Genomic DNA, 25,325 nt, shown 5'->3' with positions numbered 1-25,325 from the left:
AATTTTTAAAAAAATATATAAAAATATAAATTTATGGAATCAATCATTATTCTCAGCTTTTAGCTTTTTATAAAAAGAATTTTTCAATTTTTTTAAAGCATTTAAAACATATAAACATATATATCTGCAGGGATAATCATTATTATTTCGATGTTTTTAACTTTTTTAGAAGACGGTTAATTTTTCAAAAGATATAGATATAAATATAGAAATAGGTATAGATTTATGGGGATAGTCATTATTCTCTCATTTTTTTATTTTTAAAATTATAAGTATTATATGAAAAGATCACGATAAAACAAATCACATATGATCTAATTTGCTTTTTATATATAGTATGATGTGTTATATATATATATATATATATATGTATATAGTGATGTATCTACTTGGCTCTGAAAAAATATTACCACACTAGATTCGAGTTTTTAAATTTTCGTACGAGCACAACCTTATTTTGGTACTTCTATAATTAGTCATAAAGGTGAGTTCTTCAACTTTTTGTTTTTCTAACATGTAAGGCTTTTGTAAAATTTTCTCCAGTTTATAGAGTAGTTAACGTATGAATCGATGCATTACCTCGATGTAACAATTTTTTAATATAGTTTTCTTATTTGTAAAATAATATGATTATTTATCTTATATATATAATATAATAGTAATATAGTATACATTAATTAATGATCAATTATTTTTAACAGCTTACACCGATATTTCATTATATATAAAAAAAATATAAAAGAATCACATTGTATCACATGCAACGCACGAACTCTACGACTAGTATAATATAGAGCATTGTTGTGATGGGTCCAGCCACACGCAGATTGCTTAATGAGATTTTTCTCAATTTTTGAGTTTTCTTATGTTTTATATTAATCTTTTTAATAAAAATGAACTTTTTAAAATTTTAAAAGATATTGTATCATACAATCTGATATTTTTCGTTTTTTGAGTTTTAAATTTTGTAAGATAATTTTTAATAAAAACTATTTTTAAAATTTTAAAGATTTATTTGATAATTAGAGTAAAAAAATATTTTCTAATTTTTAAATAAGATATTGTTGATTAAACCATATTTAATTTAATAAATCATGGATATTTTTATTTTAAAAATAAAAGGAGCCTTCATAAGATATCAACATAACAAAGTATTTTTGAAATTTAGAAGATTTTATTTTCTATATAATATTTGATAATCTTGAACCTTTTGTTTAAGATAAAAATTTAATATCTAAACACATAAATATAAGTATTAAATAATTATATATATATATAGATATGTTTATAAATGTATCTATATATTTCTAGTGATAATTTTTTAATCTTAAAATTAAGTCAATATTCTTTATTAGATAATATTGATTGATATAATAGAATATTTTTGAAAATTTTACCATCTATATAATATTTGATAATTTTGAATCTTTTATTTAGGATAAAATTAATATCTAATCAAATCGACGAGAGCAACTATATATTTTTATTTTATTGTTAGAAATAAGCTTATATATGATATATAATACAATTGATAAAAAGAAAAGGACGTCACGTTTTAACCCCCTGCATTCACAACTAGTATGGTAAATATATAGTTGATATTGAAAGTATCTTTAAAAAAGATGTACATGAAAGACACATTCTCTATATTACCGCATATAATATATTATAGCAAAATATGCATGGGTTATAGATGTCGTTTCATATATAGAAAAAAATGTCATGTTAGAGGAAAAATGAAATAGAGATGGCAACTACCATTTTGAGTTTACGAGCGACAAAGTGTCATATTAGATAACGAAACTACCATTTATGGTTTAAGAAAGAGAAAATATCATGCAAGAAAGAGCGAACTACCATTAAAGGTTTAGGAGAGAGAGTGAAATAGAGAGTGAAACTATCATTTAGGGTTTAAGTGAGATAAAATATCATTCTAGAGAGAGACAGTGGAATAGAGAGCACAACTACCATTTAAGTTTTAAGAGAGAGTGTCAGGTAAGAGAAAACGAAACTACCATTTTGGATTTAAGAAAAAGAAAACGTCATATTAGAGAGAAAGTATAAAAGATAGGAACTACCTTTAGAGTTTAGGAAAAAGAAAATGTCATATTAGATAGAGAAAGTTGAATAGAGAGCACAACTACTATTTAAGATTTAGGAGGGAGAAAGTGTTATATTAGTTCCTTGTTTATTTCACATTCTTTTTCGCACGACACTTTCTCTCTCTTAAACTATAAAAGGTAGCTTCACTCTCTTACATGACTCTCTCATAAATCTTAAAACGGTAGTTTGCGGTCTTTATTCCACATTCTCTCTCTAGCATGACATTTTTTATGCTTACATGATGTTTTCTCTCTTAAACTCCAAACGATACGACACTTTCTCTCTCCTAAACTCTAAATGATATTGCGGTCTTTATTCTACTTTCTCTCTTTAACATGACATTTTCTCTCTCCTTAACTCTAAATGGTAGTTGCGCTCTCTAATCCATTTTTATCTCTAATATGACATTTTCTCTCTTCTAAACCTTATGTAGTAACCGCTCTCTACTCCACCGTCCCTCCATAACATGACAATTTCTTTCTCCTAAACTTTGAATAGTAGTTCATTTCTATCTTGTACATGACATTTTATCTCTCCTAAACTCTAAATGGTAGTTCCGTTGTCTATTTTATATTCTCTCCATACATAATATTTTCTCTCTCATAATCTCTGAATGGTAGTTTTGCACTCTCTTTACATTACAATTTCTCTTTCCTAAGTCCTAAATAGTACTTATACTCAATATTTAACTTTTTTCTTTTTAACATGGCATTTTTTCTTTTTAAACAATAAATAATAGTTTTGCTATCTCTCTAATATGACACTTTCTTTTTCTGAACCCTAAATTATAATTTCGTTCGCTCTCTTACATGACACTTTCTCTCTCCTAAATTTTAAATGGTAGTTGTGCTCTCTATTTCATTCTCTCTCCTAACTCTAAATAATAGTTCCGCTTTTCATTGCATTTTTCTCTTTAACATGACACTTCTTCTCTCTTAAATCCTTAATAGTGATTGTGTAGTAATTAATATGAACCTATACATAGAGAACACAATTTTAAATTCTATCCCAACAGGGCAGCCAAAGCATAAGGCTAGTGAGGCTATTGTTTGAGGCCCTCTAGGCACATAATAGATGAGATCCCTAATGATTGAAATTAAGATTTAAATATTTTATTTACAATTCACATATATGTATGGTAAATAGGTCCTCAATAACTACTTCCCAATAAATCCTATTATCTAACATTTACATTCAAGTCTTATCAAATAAATTTCACATAATGCTTTTTTTTTCTAGAGAAAACTATCAAATTGGTACACCAATTTGTGCGCAACCCTCAATTTGATACACAAAAAAGTTTTGCCCTCAATTTCATACACGTAGTTCTATTCCGTCAGCAAATTGCCCAACCGTCAGCTTGATGTGACATAAAGGTGACATGGTATCCGACAAGGCATAAATGGCGTCAAGTAATTTGACGTGGAATCACACATGCTCAAACGACGTTTTTTTTCTTTTTTTTACTTCTCTACACCTGCAAATCCCGAAACACGTCGTATTACATTTTTTAAGAAAATAATTATTAAAAAAAAGAGGGGAAAGGAAGAAGGGGAGCTCCGATGAACCGCCAACCGGGACCTCCCCTCAAACAAGGTCGCTGGAGGAAAAAATGGAGGGGGAGCCCCCACTGGCGACTTCCACCCCAGGCAAGGTCCTCAGCGGGGGAGCCCTCTCGGGAGCTCCCCATTCTCCCTCTTGCTCTTTTTTTCCCTTAAAAAGCAAAAATAAATAAATTGACCTACTCAAAATAACGTCATTTTGAGATGTTTGATGCTTTTATTAATTTTTCATACACCGTTAAATCATGTCATGTGCCACGTAAGATTTTCGTGACTGCAGCTTGACGGTTGGGCAATTTGGTCGACATAATAGAATTATGGATATGAAATTGAGGGCAACATTTATTCGTGTATCGAATTGAGAGTTGCATACAAATTAGTGTATCATTTTGATAATTTTTTTTTAAGAATCATTTTTAATTATTTTGTATTTTCTCACAATCTTTTATTATTGATTCTCCCTAATCGCTCTCAATTATATTCATATCTCTTTGTTTTCACACCGATTCACGCCAATATTGGGTTTATCAACATATTTAAACTTCAGCTGCTCCTTCCTAAAAAACATGTTTAGGGAACCATCTACATCTGTTCTTAGTAAAGAACACGTTTAAGGAAGAATTTATCGTGGAAGTTGTAACTTCACATTCCCATTACTTTGCCCATGAACAACGAGGCACGTTGAGAAACCTTACGAAGGAAGTAGACGGGAAAATTACTAGTATAGACCCCGGATTACAAGAAAGGAGAAATCGAGGCCAAATAGAAGTTAAAAACAAATTCAAGCAAGAACTTTCGTTTATGATTTGAGAAATATTACTCGGGAAGGAAAATTTTTGACAGGATAATTTACAACTTCTCATTGAATCTCTAGCTCTCTACTATCCTCCTATATAAGATGTAACAATTTCTCGGTAAATCGAAACAGCACAGTAGCATCAAAACTGTCGGGCGGGGGAATCAGATACTGGGCTCTCAGAGGTTTAGTACGATCAGCGGCAACCACTCTAGAACCCGAAGCCGTTTCCAATCATGTCATCCTCATCACCGCTACTGAAAGACTCGGCTATCTGACTATCGTCGTCGTCGTCGTCTTCCTCACCTTCAGTGAGAATCTCCAATATCCTGCCCCCTCCGTCGAAGTCCACATCATCCATCATGAAATCCCCATCGTCATCGTCATCATCAAGGTCAGTCACGCTATCATCATCGTCATCACCGTTGATCAGGCTGTCGGGATCGCTATCACTGTCCCCGTCCAGTCCTGGGCCAAGTATGGGGTCCACGTCTCCATCCTCATCATCCTCATCCTCGTCATCCTCGCTCTCCTCCGCATCATCGGGGTCAGAATCATCGTCCGTGGGCCTCCTGCGGCCTACCTCATATACCCTTGCAGAGGAGTACATCTCCTCCTGGTCATCCATGGTCATCAGCCCACACAACGAGTCGGTAGGCTCCGTTGCAAAGTCGAGCACGCATCTGTCCACTGGGATAGTCGCGATGTCTGAGTAGTTCACTGCATCGATTGTGCGAAAAGCCGCAAAGAGTGGGTGCTTGACCCGGCGCGTATGGACAGCTGACATCACATCCTCGAGGTTCCTCCTCAAAATCGCGTAGATCACATCCCCACGAGCATTGAATGTTATAGCCGTCTGGTCCAGGGATGGAACACTCCGAAGCAGCCGGAATTTTCGAAGATCCCATACCTCAGAATTTATTATGACCTGTACAAAGAGAGAACCATTAAATCTTGAGACGCACCGGAAAACCAAGGGATAAAACAATTTAGTATCGCACAGAAACAAATTCTCCTGATAGTCGTCAGTATGATCAGATTATTCACAGCCTAGTACTAGTCACGAACCATCTATTCGGTTGAACAGATTTGGAAGGAAAGGATTTGAATAAAGAGTTCATGCCTTCAAAACATCCCATTAAGTCAGGAATTTATTTAGCTAAGGTCAACACATTCACAGAGAAATTTGAGAGCATATATATCTATGTTTACCTCATTTCCTGCAGGATGAAAGCCACCGCCACCATAATCAGTAAACTGGTCAAACCGGTGAACGGGACCAGAGACCCGTCGGTCCCACAGCACCCCATTCCAAAGCACCATAGCATCGGAAGGACTGAAATGGATAAGGGAGTATACATGTCCCCGTCCTGTTGGGCCTGTAGATGGGTCCGACAGTTTGAGTTCCGTCTGGTAGGTCTGAACATCGTACAGGACGATTTCCCGCCGGCTGGGTTCTGCCGACAAGGCAGCAAAGTGGGTCCCGGAGTTGCTAAACTTCGCGGACTTGCACCCCTCAAACGGATGCAGGGGCCCGGTCTGCATTGAGGATGCATCCCACAGTCGTACGTCCTGGGAACTCGATGACAGCAAGAGCTGGGTCCCACCGGAGATGTAAGACTGAATGAGATTCACGGGAGACTGGTGACTCGTGTAGCTGTCCACTATACTATTGTTGTTGGAATCAAATATCTTGAGCTCACCAGAATGGCTTCCCACCGCAATATGTGAAGAGTCTCCGAGAAAGGCTATGCAAGTCAGAAGGGCCCCGTTGTCGTCCCTGCAGGTCCTCCATGGCTTGAACCGGCTGAAGACGAACTGACGGTCCCTGCGGTTCCCATGGACACCTCCATACATGCTCCTGTATTCGCGGGTTGCAAGTCGGGCAGTCACATTTAGTGGGGTTTCAAGGCTCCTCTTTGGCTCGGGGCAGACATGTGGGTGTAGGAGAGACAATGGAGGCAAAGTTGTTATAGGGGCTGGGCACTGTCGATGCTGGTGCTTCAGATACTGAATGACCAGAGAATCAAGGGTCAATCTCTCTGTATTGCTCGCCTGGGGGTCACTTGTCTGACTCATGTGGGGATCATCAAAAGAATAGTCCAAGTTACTGCCTGGTGTTGAACGCCCGTAGATACCCCTAATGCTAGAACTCGGTGTTGAAAGCCCAGATGGGTCGGTAGGTATCCCAGTCCTACGTGCAGTGTGAGGAGTTAAACCCATGGGAGAACGCGGATGCTCACTGCCCTGTAATCTCTTAGCAGAAGGCAAATCCTTTATCTCTAGATGCTTCCGCTTCATTGGTAGCACAATTGGGCTTTTATACTGCGAATCCGAATCCAAAGCAGGTTTTGCAGTTGGTTCTGATGGAGTATCGTGAGTACTTAGCAGAGTAGAGGGCTGTTTTGTGCTACTGCTGGGAGTTTTCCTGCTGGTCGGTGGCTGAGAATCGAGAATCTGAGGTTGGTTCCTAGACCTAGAGAAAGAAGGTGAGAAAACAAGCGATTTCTTCTTAGGAGGCGGCGCTGCAGACTCACACCTCAAGCCCGGATCCTCACTGGATAAGGAGAGTTTAAACTTCTCAGAGAGGAACCCAGAAGGGAAGCGACCTGAGGGCCACTGGATCTGTATGGAGGATGATTCCTGTGCAAAAGTTTGTTGTGAGAGAGATTGAGGGGCTGCTAGGGTTGGTAAAGGTGTAAGGTGAGCCTCTTTGAGCAGTGAAGTAGCAGTGCTCATCAAGCCAGATGCTTGGAGGTGTTCATGAATAAGAAGCAGTAGTTCCCTGAATTTTAAGGAAACAGTGAGGAAATGATAAAATTGTCAATTATCCATAAATAATTATACCACACGAGATTCAAAGCTCGAACCTGGAGTGATAAGTAATGGGAGTAGCTGCAGCTATAGCTGCTCTCTCTATGCGCCTAAGAGTAGGGGTAGCAGCATCTGTAGCAGCCAATGTACTCGCACGGCCTGAATTCGTTACGATCTGCAAAATCCATATAACATAAAATAAATATTCAACAGTTCACTTATTAACTGAAAAGGCTTGATGTGGGAAAATGAGAAATCATTCTAGTGCAAAAAATTAACCATCTGTAGAAGAAGTTAGTGCAGAGATGCTTACCGCTATTAGTTCAATCGCCACCTGGGCAAGCTCAGTCTGCCACCTGCCCTGCTCCCCTCCATTAGTCTGACTGCCAGAATCTCGAATAAGTTCCGAGAGCTTCTTGCCAACCTAAAGAAGTAATCAACAAAGTTGTTAGCAATCCCTGACCTAAAAACGTCACAGATGAAGGATAAGTTGCTAGCTATCAAAGATGAAAGGAATTTCACACCAATTTAACAAACAACAAATGACTCTTAAAATGGCCTTTCAAAGTGATTACATGTCTCTCGGAAGCAGAAAAACACCCACACTCAAATTGCTCTGTGCTCAAAGAAATTCAAATCAACCTACTGTAGATTGAGCAGCCTCAATAAGATGAAAACAATTAGATTGCTGCCTTGATCCTCATGGACTAATTTTGAAAATTGTCATCATAACACTGATCTGTGAACATGATCATAAGGTCCTTGTGACATCATTATCAGAAGGAATACAATGGAAGCAATTTCAAATTTGGGAATATCATGATACAAATCTGTGAACATGTTACAAGGTCTTCATTTAAAAAAAAAAAAAAACAAAAACAAAACAAAAAGAAAAAGAAAAGAGAGACTGAAGTTTAGATTCGAGATGGCAAATACACCACGCAAAGTTAGTATCCATTAAATAACCCTCACTATCAGAACAAAAGAAAGGGTAAATGGTGGCTGATCAGTCAGGGTTAAAAGACATATTGATTACACAAAATTTTCCATTTAGTAAACTGCAATCATTTAATTTTTCAAAGCGAATCGTGGACTTAGTAAGCCAGGGCAAATAACGAGAGACTCGCTAAGCTATTATAAAATCAGATAAAACAACGGATGAGTTCCATATACTAATTTTCAGCAAAAAGAGTTAAATATACTAACAGACTCTTTTAATGTTGATTCAAAGAACTAACCTGAAGCTTGGTCAAAATATGCGCAATGGTATCATCTCTTGCTAGCCCAAGCAGAGCGCGACATGCAAGAGCACGAAGGCAGTCAAGAGCTGAAGGTGGTGAGTATATTCGTGGTTGCAGGAGATGCAGGAGAACCTTTATGCCATTATTGGCTCGGACAGCATCTCTAGCAAGACGATATCCTTGTTCCAACTGCGCAGCAAGCCCTGCAGAACCTGCCCCAGTTCCTAAAGAGATTCTGCGATCTCCGACTAATCCAGAAGCTGCAGAAGGAACAGGTGTCTGTGAAGCAGCTGCTGCTGCAGCTGCTGACCCTCTGTCAGGCCCGCTGGGTTCTCCGGTGCGGTCCCGCACATCGCTCTGGCCAGTCAAAGCAACAGTTCGATCTGATGTATTACTGACTAAAGAGGCTTGACTGCTGCTAGCTTGATGTCCTTGGGCAATCATTGGGGGCTTATTGCTAATTGACGGCGGCGGACAAACAAGATTTATTAAAACACTCAATGCAGGTTGGATAATCTGCACAAGGGATATGAATCACGGTTAATAAAAACTACGGTAACATATAATGTTAAATTGCCAAGAAGACAAACATCAAAAGACTCACATGAATACAAGTAAAAAAAAATTATTTCACCTCTGGATCAACATAGCTGCTAGTGATATTTGCTGCATCAAGTATCACAGCTATTCCAACACGATCATTACTCAATGTGGCGTTCACGATCATCTTACGACTCTGAGGTACCAGCGTAATAATGTGAAGAACACCGAGAGCATATTGAAGCAAGTCATGCAAGTATCGCTCAACAGGTGGGGCCTGAATATAGATCCACATTTAAAACATATCCAAAGGGAAACAAATTAATGTCACATAGAACATGAGAGCCCATAAGTACACTCTTGGCAACTTACCTGGCACAATTCTAACATAGTGAGGTGTCCATTGTATGCTAAAAACTTATCAACTGCAGGCCAACGAGTTCGCACAAATGCGGGCCCCAGCTTCCTATCCTTCTGCAACTGAAGGAAGACTGCATCCACTGCCTCATTACTAATGTCAAGGGGCTTATAAGCTGCTCTCGAGCTTGAAACATTGCGAGGTGCACTCCTGTTACTTTTAGTTGGACGAATGGAATCCACGATCAGTATAAGATGTGCCCTGAAGTATTGCCGCAAGGCAACACAGGTATGATATGCAATCTGCTTCTCAGATGAAGTAAGCACTTCAGCAGGCAATCTATCATTGCGAAGAGAACCTGGGCCCGACAAGCCTAATGCACCAGAGTTAACCCCTGATCTTACAGAAGCAGCATCGTTTAAAACACCTAATAGTTTCTGCAACCCATCCTGACTATCAAAGGCATCAAGAACTGCCCTGAAAACAAAAGCAGCAGCGAAAAATAAGGCTGCATTCTTTCTGGCTTGATCCTGTGGGCAGTCGAGAAGCTGAATAGCTAAGTCAACCACCTGACGCACAACATCTGAAGGAAGAGCGCAGACACGTTCCATTATACCCTGAAAGAGTTAAACAAAGAGTGAGAAACATCTATAACATCAATTAAATGAAAAAAGCAGAGATGTTAATTTGAAAAATTAGCTTGTCACCTGAAGCGAACCGATGGTAAACAAGCAAGAAGAAAGACCGAAGAAGGTTAGAGGGACTCTGGGGACAGCAAGGAGTTTCTGCATGCCACCACGATCCACAAAGAGTGCTGCAAATTTCCTATGTGCTGCCAAAGCACATATTAGCTTCATCACATCAGGAAGAAGCATGGAAACTTTTGAAGTCTCTCTAGATTTATTGCCTCGCTGTAATAGAGCAAGGCAGACATCTACCCCCTTTTCATGCAGTACAGGCCCGAGTACTTCAACATACTCTCCCAAATACTCGAGACACTGGATGCAGTACTTTTCTCTAAGTTGCGCCAGTGACTCAGGATCAGGAATGGAATACTCATCAACATTTTCATTGTTTTCCGCTTCAGGGGCACTTGGATTTGTTGTCTCGGGAGCAACAGCAACAGAACTCCTGCAATTTTCCAGCAAATAAATTCAGAAAATCTAATAGCAACTATAACCAACAATGCTCGCAAAAGATGCCAATCAAACAAGGGAGACAAAATAACCAAAATATTATAGCACCAACCTTGAAAGTTCAACTGCTTTAGCAGCATCAATAACAGTAGATGCAGCTTTGGAAGCTGCCAAAACTGCGGCATCTTCATCATTGGAAGTTTTGAATTCCTGATAAAAAAATCCGACCAAATTGAAGTAAGCAAAGAAAGTTCAGAGACTTTTTCATAGATAAAAATAACAGGATGTACATAATACCGTAAATTTATCTACTTTAAATAAACAGTTTTTTTTTAAAAGTACCTCCATTGCTGCACTTTTGACAACTTCTGCAGCTGCTGCAGTCGCTGCTTTGATGGCTTCTGGAGGGGCATTTGCCGCTCTGGCTTCGGCTTCTGCCGCTCTTACTGCTTCATTTACAAGCTCAGATATATCTTTTGTTCCTACCTTGAATTCTTCAATGTACTCAGTATTGTCATCTCTTTCCAAGTCTAAGCCATCAGTATTTACTCGATTGGATAATTTTCGGGAATCAGATATCCTTTTCACATCTGGATGCCTTGAGGAGCTTCTTTCCCTATTACTCCTTCCAACACCTGGTCGACTGCCCGAAACTGGAGAGGTGAGAGACTGTTCACTCTCTAAGGTGCCATCACTAGCCCTTCCCTTTCCCCTGGATTTTCCAAATCCACGATTAGCCCTGCGCCTTGAGGAATCATCTCTGCCGAGTTCTCGACCATGCCATCTGTCATCACCATCAGCACCCTCCTCCATTCCAACTGCGTCAGACAATCCATCAGGTGGTTCACCAACATCAACCTGGGTATCACCACCTACTGGCCTTTCTACATCCTCCACATATCTACCATCAGTTAAGTCGCCTATATGTGGCTGTGTCACAAGCTGCCGAATTCTACCCCGATTCTCATCTCTACCCCTGGTGGTTGCGTTTTTACTGTCCACCAGATGGCTCGTATCTTTCTGGCTTGAATCTCCCAGGACACGTAAACGAAGATAAGGCATGAGCTTCGCAGACAATCCACAAGTCAGCACATCTTCCACCAGTGGACCATCCCTGAACCAATGAGAATGTAGTGCCATCCAGCAAAGTTAAATATTAAATATGCAACAAAAATGAATAATGATACTAGCCACATGCCATAACATACCCATCCAAAGCCACTGCAAGAAGTCCAGTAGAATATGTCTTGAGCATTTGATGATCCGAGACCTCTTTTCTCCCTGACTCGAGTTTCCAATTTGACTCTTCGCCCGAAAATCTTGTAACCTCATCCATCACCCAAGATTTGATATTTTCCAAGACAGGTTCCTCAAGAACATGTGGGTACTGTATGGCCAATTGATTTAATTAATAAGAAATGCTATCAAGATCAATGAAAAATGTTCAACCAGACGAAACAGAATTCAGGAACCGCACCATCCAAGTGAGAGAACAGCTTAAAAGAACCCGAGCAGCAGCAGCTTGGACCGAGGTTGAGAATCTACTCTCCGAGAGGTACTTTGAAGACACCAACTCAAAGAATTCATCATTGTCCTAAGCACGAAACAGAAAGAGATTCAGTGTTGAGACTTCCAATATGAAAAAGAAGATAACTGTACCCAGAAATGCAAGAAAACTGGAAATATGAGCCTACCCGTACTAAGTTGCAAAGCCGACCAATGGTATAAGAAGATCGAGCGTTGGTGGTGGTGTGATCATGCTGCTCCATGTATCTGGTTATGCAACACAACACCCATCATCAGGCATCAGCTGAACAGCTACTTCACTATGTCTATAATCATCTGACGATCGTCACAGGCAATTCGAAGCAACAGTGACAACAACACTTACTAACATGTTCCAACTCGAAACCGACATAAAGACCGAAGAGCTAGAGCACGTACCGGGACTCTTGGGACTCGAGGAGGGAGGCAAGGGCGTGGAGGGCAGTAGGGCTAGGATTGTCAGGAGCAGCAGTGATCCTGTCCATGAGGGACTGGGCCTTCGCCACTAGTAGCTCATCTTCATCAGCTTCGGGAACCTGCGGAGGCTCCGTAGCAGCTCCTCCGCCACCACTGCTACTACCGCCTTCTGCTGCTTCAGCTGGCGCCTGGGACTCTCTCGTCGGCTCGTCCATGGAGGCGGCGGCCCGAACTGCCGAGAACTGACGATTGCCTATGCCACCGAGCAAGAAAAATCGGAAATTGGGGTGGCGGGGCGAGACGGACGACGGGAGGAGGAACGCCGATAAAACAGATACGGTGAATTTGACAAGAGAAGAAACTCGAGGAGATGGTTTTGTTGGCGGAATGGCTTTATAATACAGATGCCGAGAGAGAGAGACAGAGAGAGAGAGAGGAGAGAGAAAAAGACAGAGAGAGGAGGGAGAAGGAGTTGCGGGGGTGGATCGAATGTTCGGGAACGACCCAAAGCCCTAACCTCTTATTGGGCCTAGCCCATCTCAGTCTCGGCCCGGACCATTATCTTATTGGCATGTGGGCTTAGGCCCATATAATGTTACGGCCCACCATGCTACCATGGAGCCCGCACTAAGCCCAAACAACCATAAAAACCTCTACCTCTAGGCCCATAACTAAGGCCCAAGCTTAGTCCCGTGACCTCCCCACGCGTCGCAGTACATTGAATTATTCACCCTGCTATTATTATTATTATTATTATTATTATTGTTATTATATCAGTAAGAGTTCGTTTAAGAGTGTGGTCATCTTCGAGCATGATCATGAACCATTGCCTATGTTCTTTCCACGGGATGTTGCAGAAATTCTTCTGTTTTTCTTCGTTTGGTCTGATATGAGCCTGGCAGTGGTCCTGCAAATTAACGGGGAAAAAAAAAATGATGATATATCTGAGCTCGTGAACAAGTCTAGAAACAGCTGATCGGTGAAAGCATACTGAGTACCTTGTGGGTATGCATGCTCCAGTTCCTCTTGACTTCAATGTAACAGAGAGCTCCGATTAGGCAGAAAGCATCTTCCAGGACTGGACATTTGTGCTAATCAAATGTGATGGGGCAGGGATAGGAGGCCCGATCTCATCATAGCTGTAACAATATTTCTCCACCCATTTTTTGGTAAATATTTTCAAAAACCATGGTTTCAACTAATTTTGACAGTACAAACATGACTTTCTCAAGCATACTTAGTTTTTTTTAGGATTGCGGTAACGATTGCATAAGTGCTTTTTTTTTTGCTGATTTTTACGTAGAAGCAGTATTTGGTCAGCTAGTACAAAACAATGGTTTCGTTGATTGCAGTTGGAATGGTGCTTATGAAAGCTATTTCTATTTATTCTCTAATTTAAACATTAAGTTTAATTTTATCAATTTAAATAGCTACCTCCTTATTCTAAATAAATTTCAGCACTTATTTTTTAGCAATTATATTTCAACACTTTTGTATCAACAATAACACCCTAAGCCAAGGCTAATAATGCTTATGAATGTTACTTCTATTTATTCTCTGTTTTAAACACTAGTTTTAAGTAGCTTTAAATTAGTATCTCGAACAACACTTTAGTTTACTTTGAAATCAAAATTATTTTTCAGAAGTTTTGTTTCGATAGTATCACTTTCAAACCAATCCTCAGCTCTCATGCATATACTTGGAACCCTCTTAATTATACCCATGGCTAAGTTAGGCATTGTTCATGCAAGTCACCAAGTAGCGGCTGGAACGGCGACAACCTCAAAGGTCTACCTTGGAGAATCCATCCACCGTCACGATCCATTAATTGGAAATAAGAAGCCCGTGAATCACAAGAGAAGGGGCCTCGCCATATATAGCCTGGATATATAATGAAAGAAATATTTAGAGTCCCATTTGACAATTATGCACCAATATATATAGTTTCTTAAGTGCCTCTTGCCAAATGCTATATGTACAAGAAAAATAGAGGAGACTAGACACAAGCATTAATGAGTTTTTTTCATATAAAAAGTGGCATGAGTAACCGTTACCAACTGAAAATAAGAAGCCTATGAATCGTAATAGAAACGGGCCTCGGCACACCGTACCCTTGATAATGAAGGGAAAATTTAGTGTCCCATTTGACAAGTATGCGCCAATATAGTTTCTTAAGTACCTCTTGCCATATGCTATATGTACTACAAATAAAGGAGATTAAACACAAGTATTAGTTTTTTTTTTGTATAAAAATGGTACGGGTAACCATTACTAATTAGTTCTTAATGGCCGTTGAGTATCGGTAACATTCTTTAACAAATAGGGGAGACTAGACACAAGCATTAATTTATTTCATTTCGTATAAAAAGTGGTACGTGTAACCATTACTAATTACTTCTTAATGGTTCTTGAGTATTGGTAACATTCTTTAACAAGTCCTGTTATTACGATTCTTGAATTATCTAGAATATTCTGAATATCCCGTTTCATTACGTACATAGCTATATTTTAGGTTGGTTGTTTATAGTTTCCTAGTTCATAGCAAGTTTTGTGAGATTTTTCTTGTACTCGGCCTTATATATACACGTTCTTATCAGTAATGAAATTTGACAGGCAATTATCCATTCATTTCTCTCTTGTAAAATTATTACGTGTAGCCGATAGGTTGCATCGTGATCCGTCGTCCCAGTTTGGACAGATTGTATTGTGTTGACGGGGTATACCCAAAGTAGGCTACAAACTAATGCTTTCATTTAGAGAGAAAATCCCTTAATCGGGCTTGACCTTAATTAAAAGAAGATTTGTCCTTTATGACCCAAAATAGAAAGATCTGTACTTTATGACCCAAAATAGAAAGATTTGTACTTGCCAAGCTAATCATAGTCGGTTCATGTTGACTATGACAGTACCGTACAAGTTGACCGAGGTAAGATTGACTGACTGGACGAAAAAGGACCAATTGCGAATCTCGGAGTGAATACAAAACTAACAGACCGACCATATACCGGCAGAAGAGAGAGAGAGAGAGAGATTATAAACGTAAATTTGTTCCTTAATTAGCTAAATAATCTCTCCACCTCACCTGACACCGTCATAATTACTATAATTAGTCCCATTAATCCCGACATAATCAAACGAAGTTTGCTTGGTTGCATAGCCGGAGAAATCATTAGCAGAAAAAAGAGAGTCAGGCAGGCACAGATCTGAGGATCTCTTCTCACCAATTCGGTGTCTGGCTCCTCCCTCCTCGATTCCGCATTCGGTATCCCCAAGGTATGTATGGTCCCGTGTTTCGCTGTCCATGGATTAGGACTCCTTGTAGTTGTAGAGGTGCACCGGTACAGTTCGGGCCCTAGCAAGCTGGTGCCGGCAGCCACAATATTTGAATTCGACATTATTCGAGACAATCCATGTGGGTCGTTTACACGTATTTTCCTCCCTAGAGATCAATGAGCAATTGGGAAATTTTTTTAATTTTTTAATTTTTTAATTTTTATATTATATATATATAAGAGACTGTTCACTCTCTAAGGTGCCATCACCAGCCCTTCCCTTTCCACTGGATTAGCCCAGCGCCTTGAGGAATCATCTCTGCCAAGTTCTCGACCATGCCATCTGTCATCACAATCAGCACCCTCCTCCAATCCAACTGCGTCAGACAATCCATCAGGTGGTTCGCCAACATCAACCTGGGGATCACCACCTACTGGCCTTTCTACATCCTCCACATATCTACCATCAGTTAAGTCACCTAAATGTGGTTGTCACAAGCTGCCGAAATCTGCCCCGATTCTCATCTCTGCCCCTGGTGGTTGCGTTTTTACTGTCCACCAGATGGCTGGCTCGTATCTTTCTGGCTTGAATCTCCCAGGACACGTAAACGAAGATAACGCATGAGCTTCGCAGACAACCCACAAATCAGCACATCTTCCAGCAGCGGACCACCCCTGAACCAATGAGAATGTAGTGCCATCCAGCAAAGTTAAATATTAAATATGCAACAAAAATGAATAATGATACTAGCCACATGCCATAACATACCCCGCCAAAGCCACTGCAAGAAGTCCAGTAGAATATGTCTTGAGCCTTCGATGATCCGAGACCCCTTTTCTCCCTGACTCGAGTTTCCAATTTGACTCTTCGCCCGAAAATCCCCATCATCATCGTCGTCATCAAGGTCAGTCACGCTATCATCATCGTCATCACCGTTCATCAGGCTGTCCGGATCGCTGTCACTGTCCCCGCCCAGTCCTGGGCCAAGTATGGGGTCCACATCTCTGTCCTCATCATCCTCATCCCCGTCGTCCTCGCTCTCCTCCGCATCATCGGGGTCAGAATCATCGTCCGTGGGCCTCCTGCGGCCTACCTCATATACCCTTGCAGAGGAGTACATCTCCTCCTGGTCATCCATGGTCATCAGCCCTACAAACGAGTCGGTAAGCTCCGTTGCAAAGTCGAGCACGCATCTGTCCACTGGGATAGTTGCGATGTCTGAGTAGTTCACTGCATCGATTGTGCGGAAAGCCGCAAAGAGTGGGTGCTTGACCCGGCGCGTATGGACAGCTGACATCACATCCTCGAGGTTCCTCCTCAAAATCGCGTAGATCACATCCCCACGAGCATTGAATGTTATAGCCGTCCGGTCCAGGGATGGAACACTCCGAAGCAGCCGGAATTTTCGAAGATCCCATACCTCAGAATTTATTATGACCTGTACAAAGAGAGAACCATTAAATTTTGACACACTCCGGAAAACCAAGGGATAAAGCAATTTAGTATCGCACAGAAACAAATTCTCCTGACAGTAGTCGGTATGAACAGATTATTCACAGCCTAGTACTAGTCACGAACCATCTATTCGGATGAACAGATTTGGAAGGAAAGGATTTGAATAAAGAGTTCATGCCCTCAAAACATCCCATTAAGTCAGGAATTTATTTAGCTAAAGTCAACACATTCACAGAGAAATTTGAGAGCATATATATCTATGTTTACCTCATTTCCTGCAGGATGAAAGCCACCGCCACCATAATCAGTAAACTGGTCTAACCGGTGAACGGGACCGGAGACCCGTCGGTCCCACAGCACCCCATTCCAAAGCACCATAGCATCAGAAGGACTGAAATGGATAAGGGAGTATACATGTCCCCGTCCTGTTGGGCCGGTAGATGGGTCCGACAGTTTGAGTTCCGTCTGGTAGGTCTGAACATCGTACAGGACGATTTCCCGCCGGCTGGGTTCTGCCGACAAGGCAGCAAAGTGGGTCCCGGAGTTGCTAAACTTAGCAGACTTGCACCCCTCAAACGGATGCAGGGGCCCGGTCTGCATTGAGGATGCATCCCACAGTCGTACGTCCTGGGAACTCGATGACAGCAAGAGCTGGGTCCCACCGGAGATGTAAGACTGAACAAGATTCACGGGAGACTGGTGACTCGTGTAGCTGTCCACTATACTATTGTTAGAATCAAATATCTTGAGCTCACCAGAATGGCTTCCCACCGCAATATGTGAAGAGTCTCCGAGAAAGGCTATGCAAGTCAGAAGGGCCCCGGCGTCATCCCTGCAGGTCCTCCATGGCCTGAACCGGCTGAAGATGGACTGACGGTCCCTGCAGTTCCCGTGGACACCTCCATACATGCTCCTGTATTCGCGGGTCGCAAGTCGGGCAGTCACATTTAGTGGGGTTTCAAGGCTCCTCTTTGGCTCGGGGCAGACATGTGGGTGTAGGAGAGACAATGGAGGCAAAGTTGTTATAGGGGCTGGGCACAGTCGATGCTGGTGCTTCAGATAATGAATGACCAGAGAATCAAGGGTCAATCTCTCTGTATTGCTCGCCTGGGGGTCACTTGTCTGACTCATGTGGGGATCATCAAAAGAATAGTCCAAGATACTGCCTGGTGTTGAACGCCTGTAGATACCCCTAATGCTAGAACTCGGTGTTGAAAGCCCAGATGGATCGGTCAGTATTCCAGTCCTACATGCAGTGTGAGGAGTTAAACCCATGGGAGAACGCGGATGCTCACTGCCCTGTAATCTCTTAGCAGAAGGCAAATCCTTTATCTCTAGATGCTTCTGCTTCATTGGTAGGACAATTGGGCTTTTATACTGCGAATCCAAATCCAAAGCAGGTTTTGCAGTTGGTTCTGATGGAGCATTGCAAGAGCTTAGCGGAGTAGAGGACTGTTTTGTGCTACTGCTGGGAGCGTTCCTGCTGGTCGGTGGCTGAGAATCGAGAATCTGAGGTTGGTTCCTAGATCTAGAGAAAGAAGGTGAGAAAACAAGCGATTTCTTCTTAGGAGGCGGCGCTGCAGACTCACACCTCAAGCCCGGATCCTCACTGGATAAGGAGAGTTTAAACTTCTCAGAGAGGAACCCAGAAGGGGAGCGACCTGAGGGCCACTGGATCTGTATGGAGGATGATTGCTGTGCAAAAGTTTGTTGTGAGAGAGATTGAGGGGCTGCTAGGGTTGGTAAAGGTGTAAGCTGAGCCTCTTTGAGCAGTGAAGCAGCAGTGTTCGTCAAGCCAGATGTTTGTAGGTGTTCATGAATAAGAAGCAGTAGTTCCCTGAATTTTAAGGAAACAGTGAGGAAACGATAGAATTGTCAAGTATCCAAAAATAATTACACTACATGAGATTCAAAGCTTGAACCTGGAGTGATAAGTAATGGGAGTAGCTGCAGCTATAGCTGCTCTCTCTATGCGCCTAAGAGTAGGGGTAGCAGCATCTGTAGCAGCCAATGTACTCGCACGGCCTGAATTCGTTACGATCTGCAAAATCCATAAAACATAAAATAAATATTCAACAGTTCACTTATTAACTGAAAAGGCTTGATGTGGGAAAAAGAGAAATCATTCTAGTGCAAAAAATCAACCGTCTGTAGAAGAAGTTAGTGCAGAGATGGTTACCGCTATTAGTTCAATCCCCACCTGGGCAAGCTCAGTCTGCCACCTGCCCTGCTCGCCTCCATTGGTCTGACTGCCAGAATCTCGAATAAGTTCCGAGAGCTTCTTGCCAACCTAAGAAGTAATCAACAAAGTTATTAGCAATTCCCGACCTAAAAACGTAACAGATGAAGGATAAGTTGCTAGCTATCAAAGATGAAAGGAATTTCACACCAATTTAACAAAGAACAAATGACTCTTAAAATGGCCTTTCAAAGTGATCATATGTCCTCTCGGAAGCAGAAACAAACCCAAACTCAAATTGCTCAATTATTTTTTTGTGCTCAAAGAAATTTAGATCAACCTACGGTAGATTTAGCAGGCACAATTAGATTGCTGCCTTGATCCTTGTGCACTAATTTTGGAAATTGCCATCCTAACACTGATCTGTGAACATGATCATAAGGTCCTTGTGACATCATTATCAGAAGGAATACAATGGAAGCAATTTCAAATTTGGGAATATCATGATACAAATCTGTGAACATGTTACAAGGTCCTCATTTAAAAAAAGAAAAGAAAGAGAGACTGAAGTTTATATTTGAGATGGCAAATACACCACGCAAAGTTAGTATCCATTAAATAACCCTCATTATCAGAACAAAAGAAAGGGTAAATGGTGGCAGATCAGTCAGGGTTAAAAGACATATTGATTACACAAAATTTTCCATCTAGTAAACTGCAATCATTTAATTTTTCAAAGCGAATCGTGGACTTAGTAAGCCAGGGCAAATAACGAGAGACTCGCTAAGCTATTATAAAATCAGATAAAACAACGGATGAGTTCCATATACTAATTTTCAGCAAAAAGAGTTAAATATACTAACAGACTTTTTTAATGTTGATTCAAAGAACTAACCTGAAGCTTGGTCAAAATATGCGCAATGGTATCATCTCTTGCTAGCCCAAGCAGGGCGCGACATGCAAGAGCACGAAGGCAGTCAAGAGCTGAAGGTGGTGAGTATATTCGTGGTTGCAGGAGATGCAGGAGAACCTTTATGCCATTATTGGCTCGGACAGCATCTCTAGCAAGACGGTATCCTTGCTCCAACTGCGCAGCAAGCCCTGCAGAACCTGCTCCAGCTCCTGAAGAGATTCTGCGATCTCCGACTAATCCAAAAGCTGCAGAAGGAACAGGTGTCTGTGAAGCAGCTGCTGCTGACCCTCTGTCAGGCCCACTGGGTTCTCCAGTGCAGTCCCGCACATCGCTCTGGCCAGTCAAAGCAACAGTTCGATCTGATGTATTACTGACTAAAGAGGCTTGACTGCTGCCAGCTTGATGTCCTTGGGCAATCATTGGGGGCTTATTGCTAATTGACGGCGGAGGACAGACAAGATTTATTAAAACACTCAATGCAGGTTGGATAATCTGCACAAGGGGAATGAATCACAGTTAATAAAAACTACAGTAACATATCATGTTAAATTGCCAAGGAGACAAACATCAAAAGACTCAGATGAATACAAGAAAAAAAAATTATTTCACCTCTGGATCAAATTTGCTGCTAGTGATATTTGCTGCGTCAAGTATCACAGCTATTCCAACACGATCATTACTCAATGTGGCGTTCACGATCATCTTACGACTCTGAGGTACCAGCGTAATAATGTGAAGAACACCGAGAGCATATTGAAGCAAGTCATGAAAGTATCGCTCAACAGGTGGGGCCTGCATATAGAGCCACATTTAAAACATACCCAAAGGGAATCAAATTAATGTCACATAGAACATGAGAGCCCATAAGTACACTCTTGGCAACTTATCTGGCACAATTCTAACATAGTGAGGTGTCCATTGTATGCTAAAAACTTATCGACTGCAGGCCAAGGAGTTCGCACAAATGCGGGCCCCAGCTTCCTATCCTTCTGCAACTGAAGGAAGACTGCGTCCACTGCCTCATTACTAATATCAAGGGGATTATAAGCTGCTCTCGAACTTGAAACATTGCGAGGTGCACTCCTGTTACTTTTAGTTGGACGAATGGAATCCACGATCAGTATAAGATGTGCCCTGAAGTATTGCCGCAAGGCAACACAGGTATGATATGCAATCTGCTTCTCAGATGAAGTAAGCACTTCAGCAGGCAATCTATCATTGCGAAGGGAACCTGGGCCCGACAAGCCTAATGCACCAGAGTTAACCCCTGATCTTACAGAAGCAGCGTCATTTAAAACACCTAATAGTTTCTGCAACCCATCCTGACTATCAAAAGCATCAAGAACTGCCCTGAAAACAAAAGCAGCAGCAAAAAATAAGGCTGCGTTCTTTCTGGCTTGATTCTGTGAGCAGTCGAGAAGCTGAATAGCTAAGTCAGCCACCTGACGCACAACATCTGAAGGAAGAGCGCAGACACGTTCCATTATACCCTGAAAGAGTTAAACAGAGAGTGAGAAACATCTATAACATCAATTAAATGAAAAAAGGCAGAGATGTTAATTTGAAAAATTAGCTTGTCACCTGAAGCGAACCGATGGCAAACAGGCAAGAAGAAAGACCAAAGAAGGTTAGAGGGACTCTGGGGACAGCAAGGAGTTTCTGCATGCCACCACAATCCACAAAGAGTGCTGCAAATTTCCTATGTGCTGCCAAAGCACATATTAGCTTCATCACATCAGGAAGAAGCACGGAAACTTTTGAAGTCTCTCTAGATTTATTGCCTTGCTGTAATAGAGCAAGGCAGACATCTACCCCCTTTTCATGCAGTACAGGCCCGAGTACTTCAACATACTCTCCCAAATACTCGAGACACTGGATGCAGTACTTTTCTCTAAGTTGCGCCAGTGACTCAGGATCAGGAATGGAATACTCATCAACATTTTCATTTTTTTCCGCTTCAGGGGCACTTGGATTTATTGTCTCGGAAGCAAGAGCAACAGAACTCCTGCAATTTTCCAGCAAATAAATTCAGAAAATCTAATAGCAACTATAACCAACAATGCTCGTAAAAGATGCCAATCAAACAAGGGATACAAAATAACCAAAATATTATAGCACCAACCTTGAAAGTTCAACTGCTTTAGTAGCATCAATACCAGTAGATGCAGCTTTGGAAGCTGCCAAAACTGCGGCATCTTCATCATTGGAAGTTTTGAATTCCTGATAAAAAAATCCGACCAAATTGAAGTAAGCAAAGAGAGTTCAGAGACTCTTTCATAGATAAAACTAACAGGATTGTACATAATACCTCAAATTTATCTACTTTAAATAAACAGTTAAAAAAAAAAAAGTACCTCCATTGCTGCACTTTTGACAACTTCTGCAGCTGCTGCAGTTGCTGCTTTGATGGCTTCTGGAGGAGCATTTACCGCTCTGGCTTCAGCTTCTGCCGCTCTTACTGCTTCCCTTACAAGCTCAGATATATCTTTTGTTCCTACCTTGAATTCTTCAATGTACTCAGTATTGTCATCTCTTTCCAAGTCTAAGTCATCAGTATTTACTAGATTGGATAATTTTCGGGAATCAGATATCCTTTTCACATCTGTATGCCTTGATGAGCTTCTATCCTTATTACTCCTTCCAATACCTGGTCGACTGCCCGAATCTGGAGAGGTGAGAGACTGTTCACTCTCTAAGGTGCCATCACTAGCCCTTCCCTTTCCCCTGGATTTTCCAAATCCACGATTAGCCCTGCACCTTGAGGAATCATCTCTGCCGAGTTCTCGACCATGCCATCTGTCATCACCATCAGCACCCTCCTCCATTCCATCTGCGTCAGACAATCCATCAGGTGGTTCACCAACATCAACCTGGGTATCACCACCTACTGGCCTTTCTACATCCTCCACATATCTACCATCAGTTAAGTCGCCTATATGTGGCTGTGTCACAAGCTGCCGAATTCTACCCCGATTCTCATCTCTACCCCTGGAGGTTGCGTTTTTACTGTCCACCAGATGGCTCGTATCTTTCTGGCTTGAATCTCCCAGGACACGTATACGAAGATAACGCATGAGCTTCGAAGACAACCCACAAGTCAGCACATCTTCCACCAGCGGACCATCCCTGAACCAATGAGAATGTAGTGCCATCCAGCAAAGTTAAATATTAAATATGCAACAAAAATGAATAATGATACTAGCCACATGCCATAACATACCCATCCAAAGCCACTGCAAGAAGTCCAGTAGAATATGTCTTGAGCATTTGATGATCCGAGACCTCTTTTCTCCCTGACTCGAGTTTCCAATTTGACTCTTCGCCCGAAAATCTTGTAACCTCATCCATCACCCAAGATTTGATATTTTCCAAGACAGGTTCCTCAAAAACATGTGGGTACTGTATTGCCATTTGATTTAATTAATAAGAAATGCTATCACGATCAATGAAAAATGTTCAACCAGACGAAACAGAATTCAGGAACCGCACCATCCAAGTGAGAGAACAGCTTAGAAGAACCCGAGCAGCAGCAGCTTGGACCGAGGTTGAGAATCTACTCTCCGAGAGGTACTTTGAAGACACCAACTCAAAGAATTCATCATTGTCCTAAGCACGAAAGAGAGAGAGATTCAGCGTTGAGAATTCGAATATAGAAAAGAAGATAACTGTTCCCAGAAATGCAAGAAAACTGGAAATATGAGCCTACCCGTACGAAGTTGCAAAGCCAACCAATGGTATAAGAAGATCGAGCGTTGGTGGTGGTGTGATCATGCTGCTCCATGTATCTGGTTATGCAACACAACACCCATTATCAGGCATCAGCTGAACAGCTACTTCACTATGTCTATGATCATCTGATGATCGTCACAGGTAATTCGAAGCAACAGTGACAACAACACTTACTAACATGTTCCAACTCGAACCGACAAAAAGACCGAAGAGCTAGAGGACGTACCGGGACTCTTGGGACTCGAGGAGGGAGGCAAGGGCGTGGAGGGCAGTAGGGCTAGGATTGTCGGGAGCAGCAGTGATCCTGTCCAGGAGGGACTGGGCCTTCGCCACCAATAGCTCCTCTTCATCAGCTTGGGGAACCTGCGGAGGCTCCGTAGTAGCTCCTCCGCCACCACTGCTACTACCGCCTTCTGCTGCTTCATCTGGCGCCTGGGACTGTCTCGTCGGCTCTTCCATGGAGGCGGCGGCGGCCGCCCCAACTGCCGAGAACTGACGATTGCCTATGCCACCGAGCAAGAAAAATCGGAAATTGGGGGGGATGGGCGAGACGGACGACGGGAGGAGGAACGCCGATAAGACAGATGCGGTGAATTTGACAAGAGAAGAAATTCGAGGAGATGGTTTTGTTGGCGAAGTGATACCGAGCTTCTTTTGGAAGTGGGATGACGATTGCATGAGTTTTTTTTTTTTTTGACTGATTTTTAAGGAGTAGCAGTGTTTGGTTAGCTAGTAAAAAACAATGATTTGATTGATTGCAGCTCGAATGGTGTTTATGAAATTTTGTTTCTATTTATTCTCGAATTTAACCTTTCAATTTAACTTCATCAATTTAAATTGTTAAGGGTGCGTTTGGATTTAAAACTATGTTCAATTCAATTCAATTTAATTCATAAAAAGACAAAATATTATTGAAATAAATTAATATACTGGGACTCATACCCATGACAATTGACTAATAGAATTTTCCCACTTGAACAGTTGTTTTCCACGGCATCCTGATTCCAATTTAAAGTCGCTGCCTTTGAGGCAATTTTGTTTTTGTTTATCTTCCTTTGACTTTTGTTCGGATCAACGTGCCGCAACAATCGGGTAATTGTACGCATGAAAAAAATACGCATGCCAGCAAAAATCAAACTGCAACAATGATGAATCATAACAATAATTATTACTAATTTCAAATACAAACACCTCAGCGTATATCATCGGCCTCCTCGCTCAGCACGCCATAACCGATTAGCGATACGGTCGCGTACAACATTCA

At 41.4% G+C, this 25,325-nt stretch overlaps 2 protein-coding genes across 4 annotated transcripts; both read right to left on the bottom strand.

Moving 5' to 3' along the window:
• Positions 1-4,428: 4,428 nt before the first annotated feature.
• On the bottom strand, positions 4,429-12,916 carry LOC116216052 (DDB1- and CUL4-associated factor homolog 1-like). 2 transcript variants are annotated; one of them, XM_031551972.1, is made up of 14 exons: positions 12,495-12,916; positions 12,245-12,323; positions 12,028-12,144; positions 11,759-11,937; positions 10,893-11,664; positions 10,663-10,760; positions 10,122-10,545; positions 9,429-10,031; positions 9,151-9,333; positions 8,514-9,032; positions 7,610-7,699; positions 7,332-7,450; positions 5,674-7,246; positions 4,429-5,389 (listed from the first exon to the last, which is right to left on the bottom strand). In XM_031551972.1, the coding sequence occupies exons 1-14, from the start codon at positions 12,725-12,727 to the stop codon at positions 4,673-4,675; spliced, it is 5,706 nt and encodes a 1,901-aa protein (XP_031407832.1). In that variant the 5' UTR covers positions 12,728-12,916; the 3' UTR covers positions 4,429-4,672. The 2 variants fall into 2 exon arrangements, with proteins under 2 accessions (XP_031407832.1, XP_031407831.1); XM_031551971.1 differs by having other exon boundaries at positions 7,589-7,699; positions 12,495-12,915.
• Positions 12,917-15,352: 2,436 nt separating this feature from the next.
• On the bottom strand, positions 15,353-24,754 carry LOC116188563 (DDB1- and CUL4-associated factor homolog 1-like). 2 transcript variants are annotated; one of them, XM_031518007.1, is made up of 15 exons: positions 24,288-24,754; positions 24,039-24,117; positions 23,822-23,938; positions 23,553-23,731; positions 22,687-23,458; positions 22,455-22,552; positions 21,914-22,337; positions 21,220-21,822; positions 20,942-21,124; positions 20,315-20,824; positions 19,420-19,530; positions 19,163-19,281; positions 17,508-19,077; positions 16,554-17,223; positions 15,353-16,459 (listed from the first exon to the last, which is right to left on the bottom strand). In XM_031518007.1, exons 1-15 carry the CDS (start codon positions 24,737-24,739, stop codon positions 16,431-16,433), a joined length of 5,916 nt encoding a protein of 1,971 aa, XP_031373867.1. In that variant the 5' UTR covers positions 24,740-24,754; the 3' UTR covers positions 15,353-16,430. The 2 variants fall into 2 exon arrangements, with proteins under 2 accessions (XP_031373867.1, XP_031373868.1); XM_031518008.1 differs by having other exon boundaries at positions 16,363-16,459; positions 19,441-19,530.
• Positions 24,755-25,325: the final 571 nt, after the last annotated feature.

This window comes from Punica granatum, chromosome 8, assembly GCF_007655135.1.
Source record: "Punica granatum isolate Tunisia-2019 chromosome 8, ASM765513v2, whole genome shotgun sequence".
NCBI classification, from domain to species: domain Eukaryota; kingdom Viridiplantae; phylum Streptophyta; class Magnoliopsida; order Myrtales; family Lythraceae; genus Punica; species Punica granatum.
This window is presented reverse-complemented; position numbering and strand designations above follow the sequence as displayed.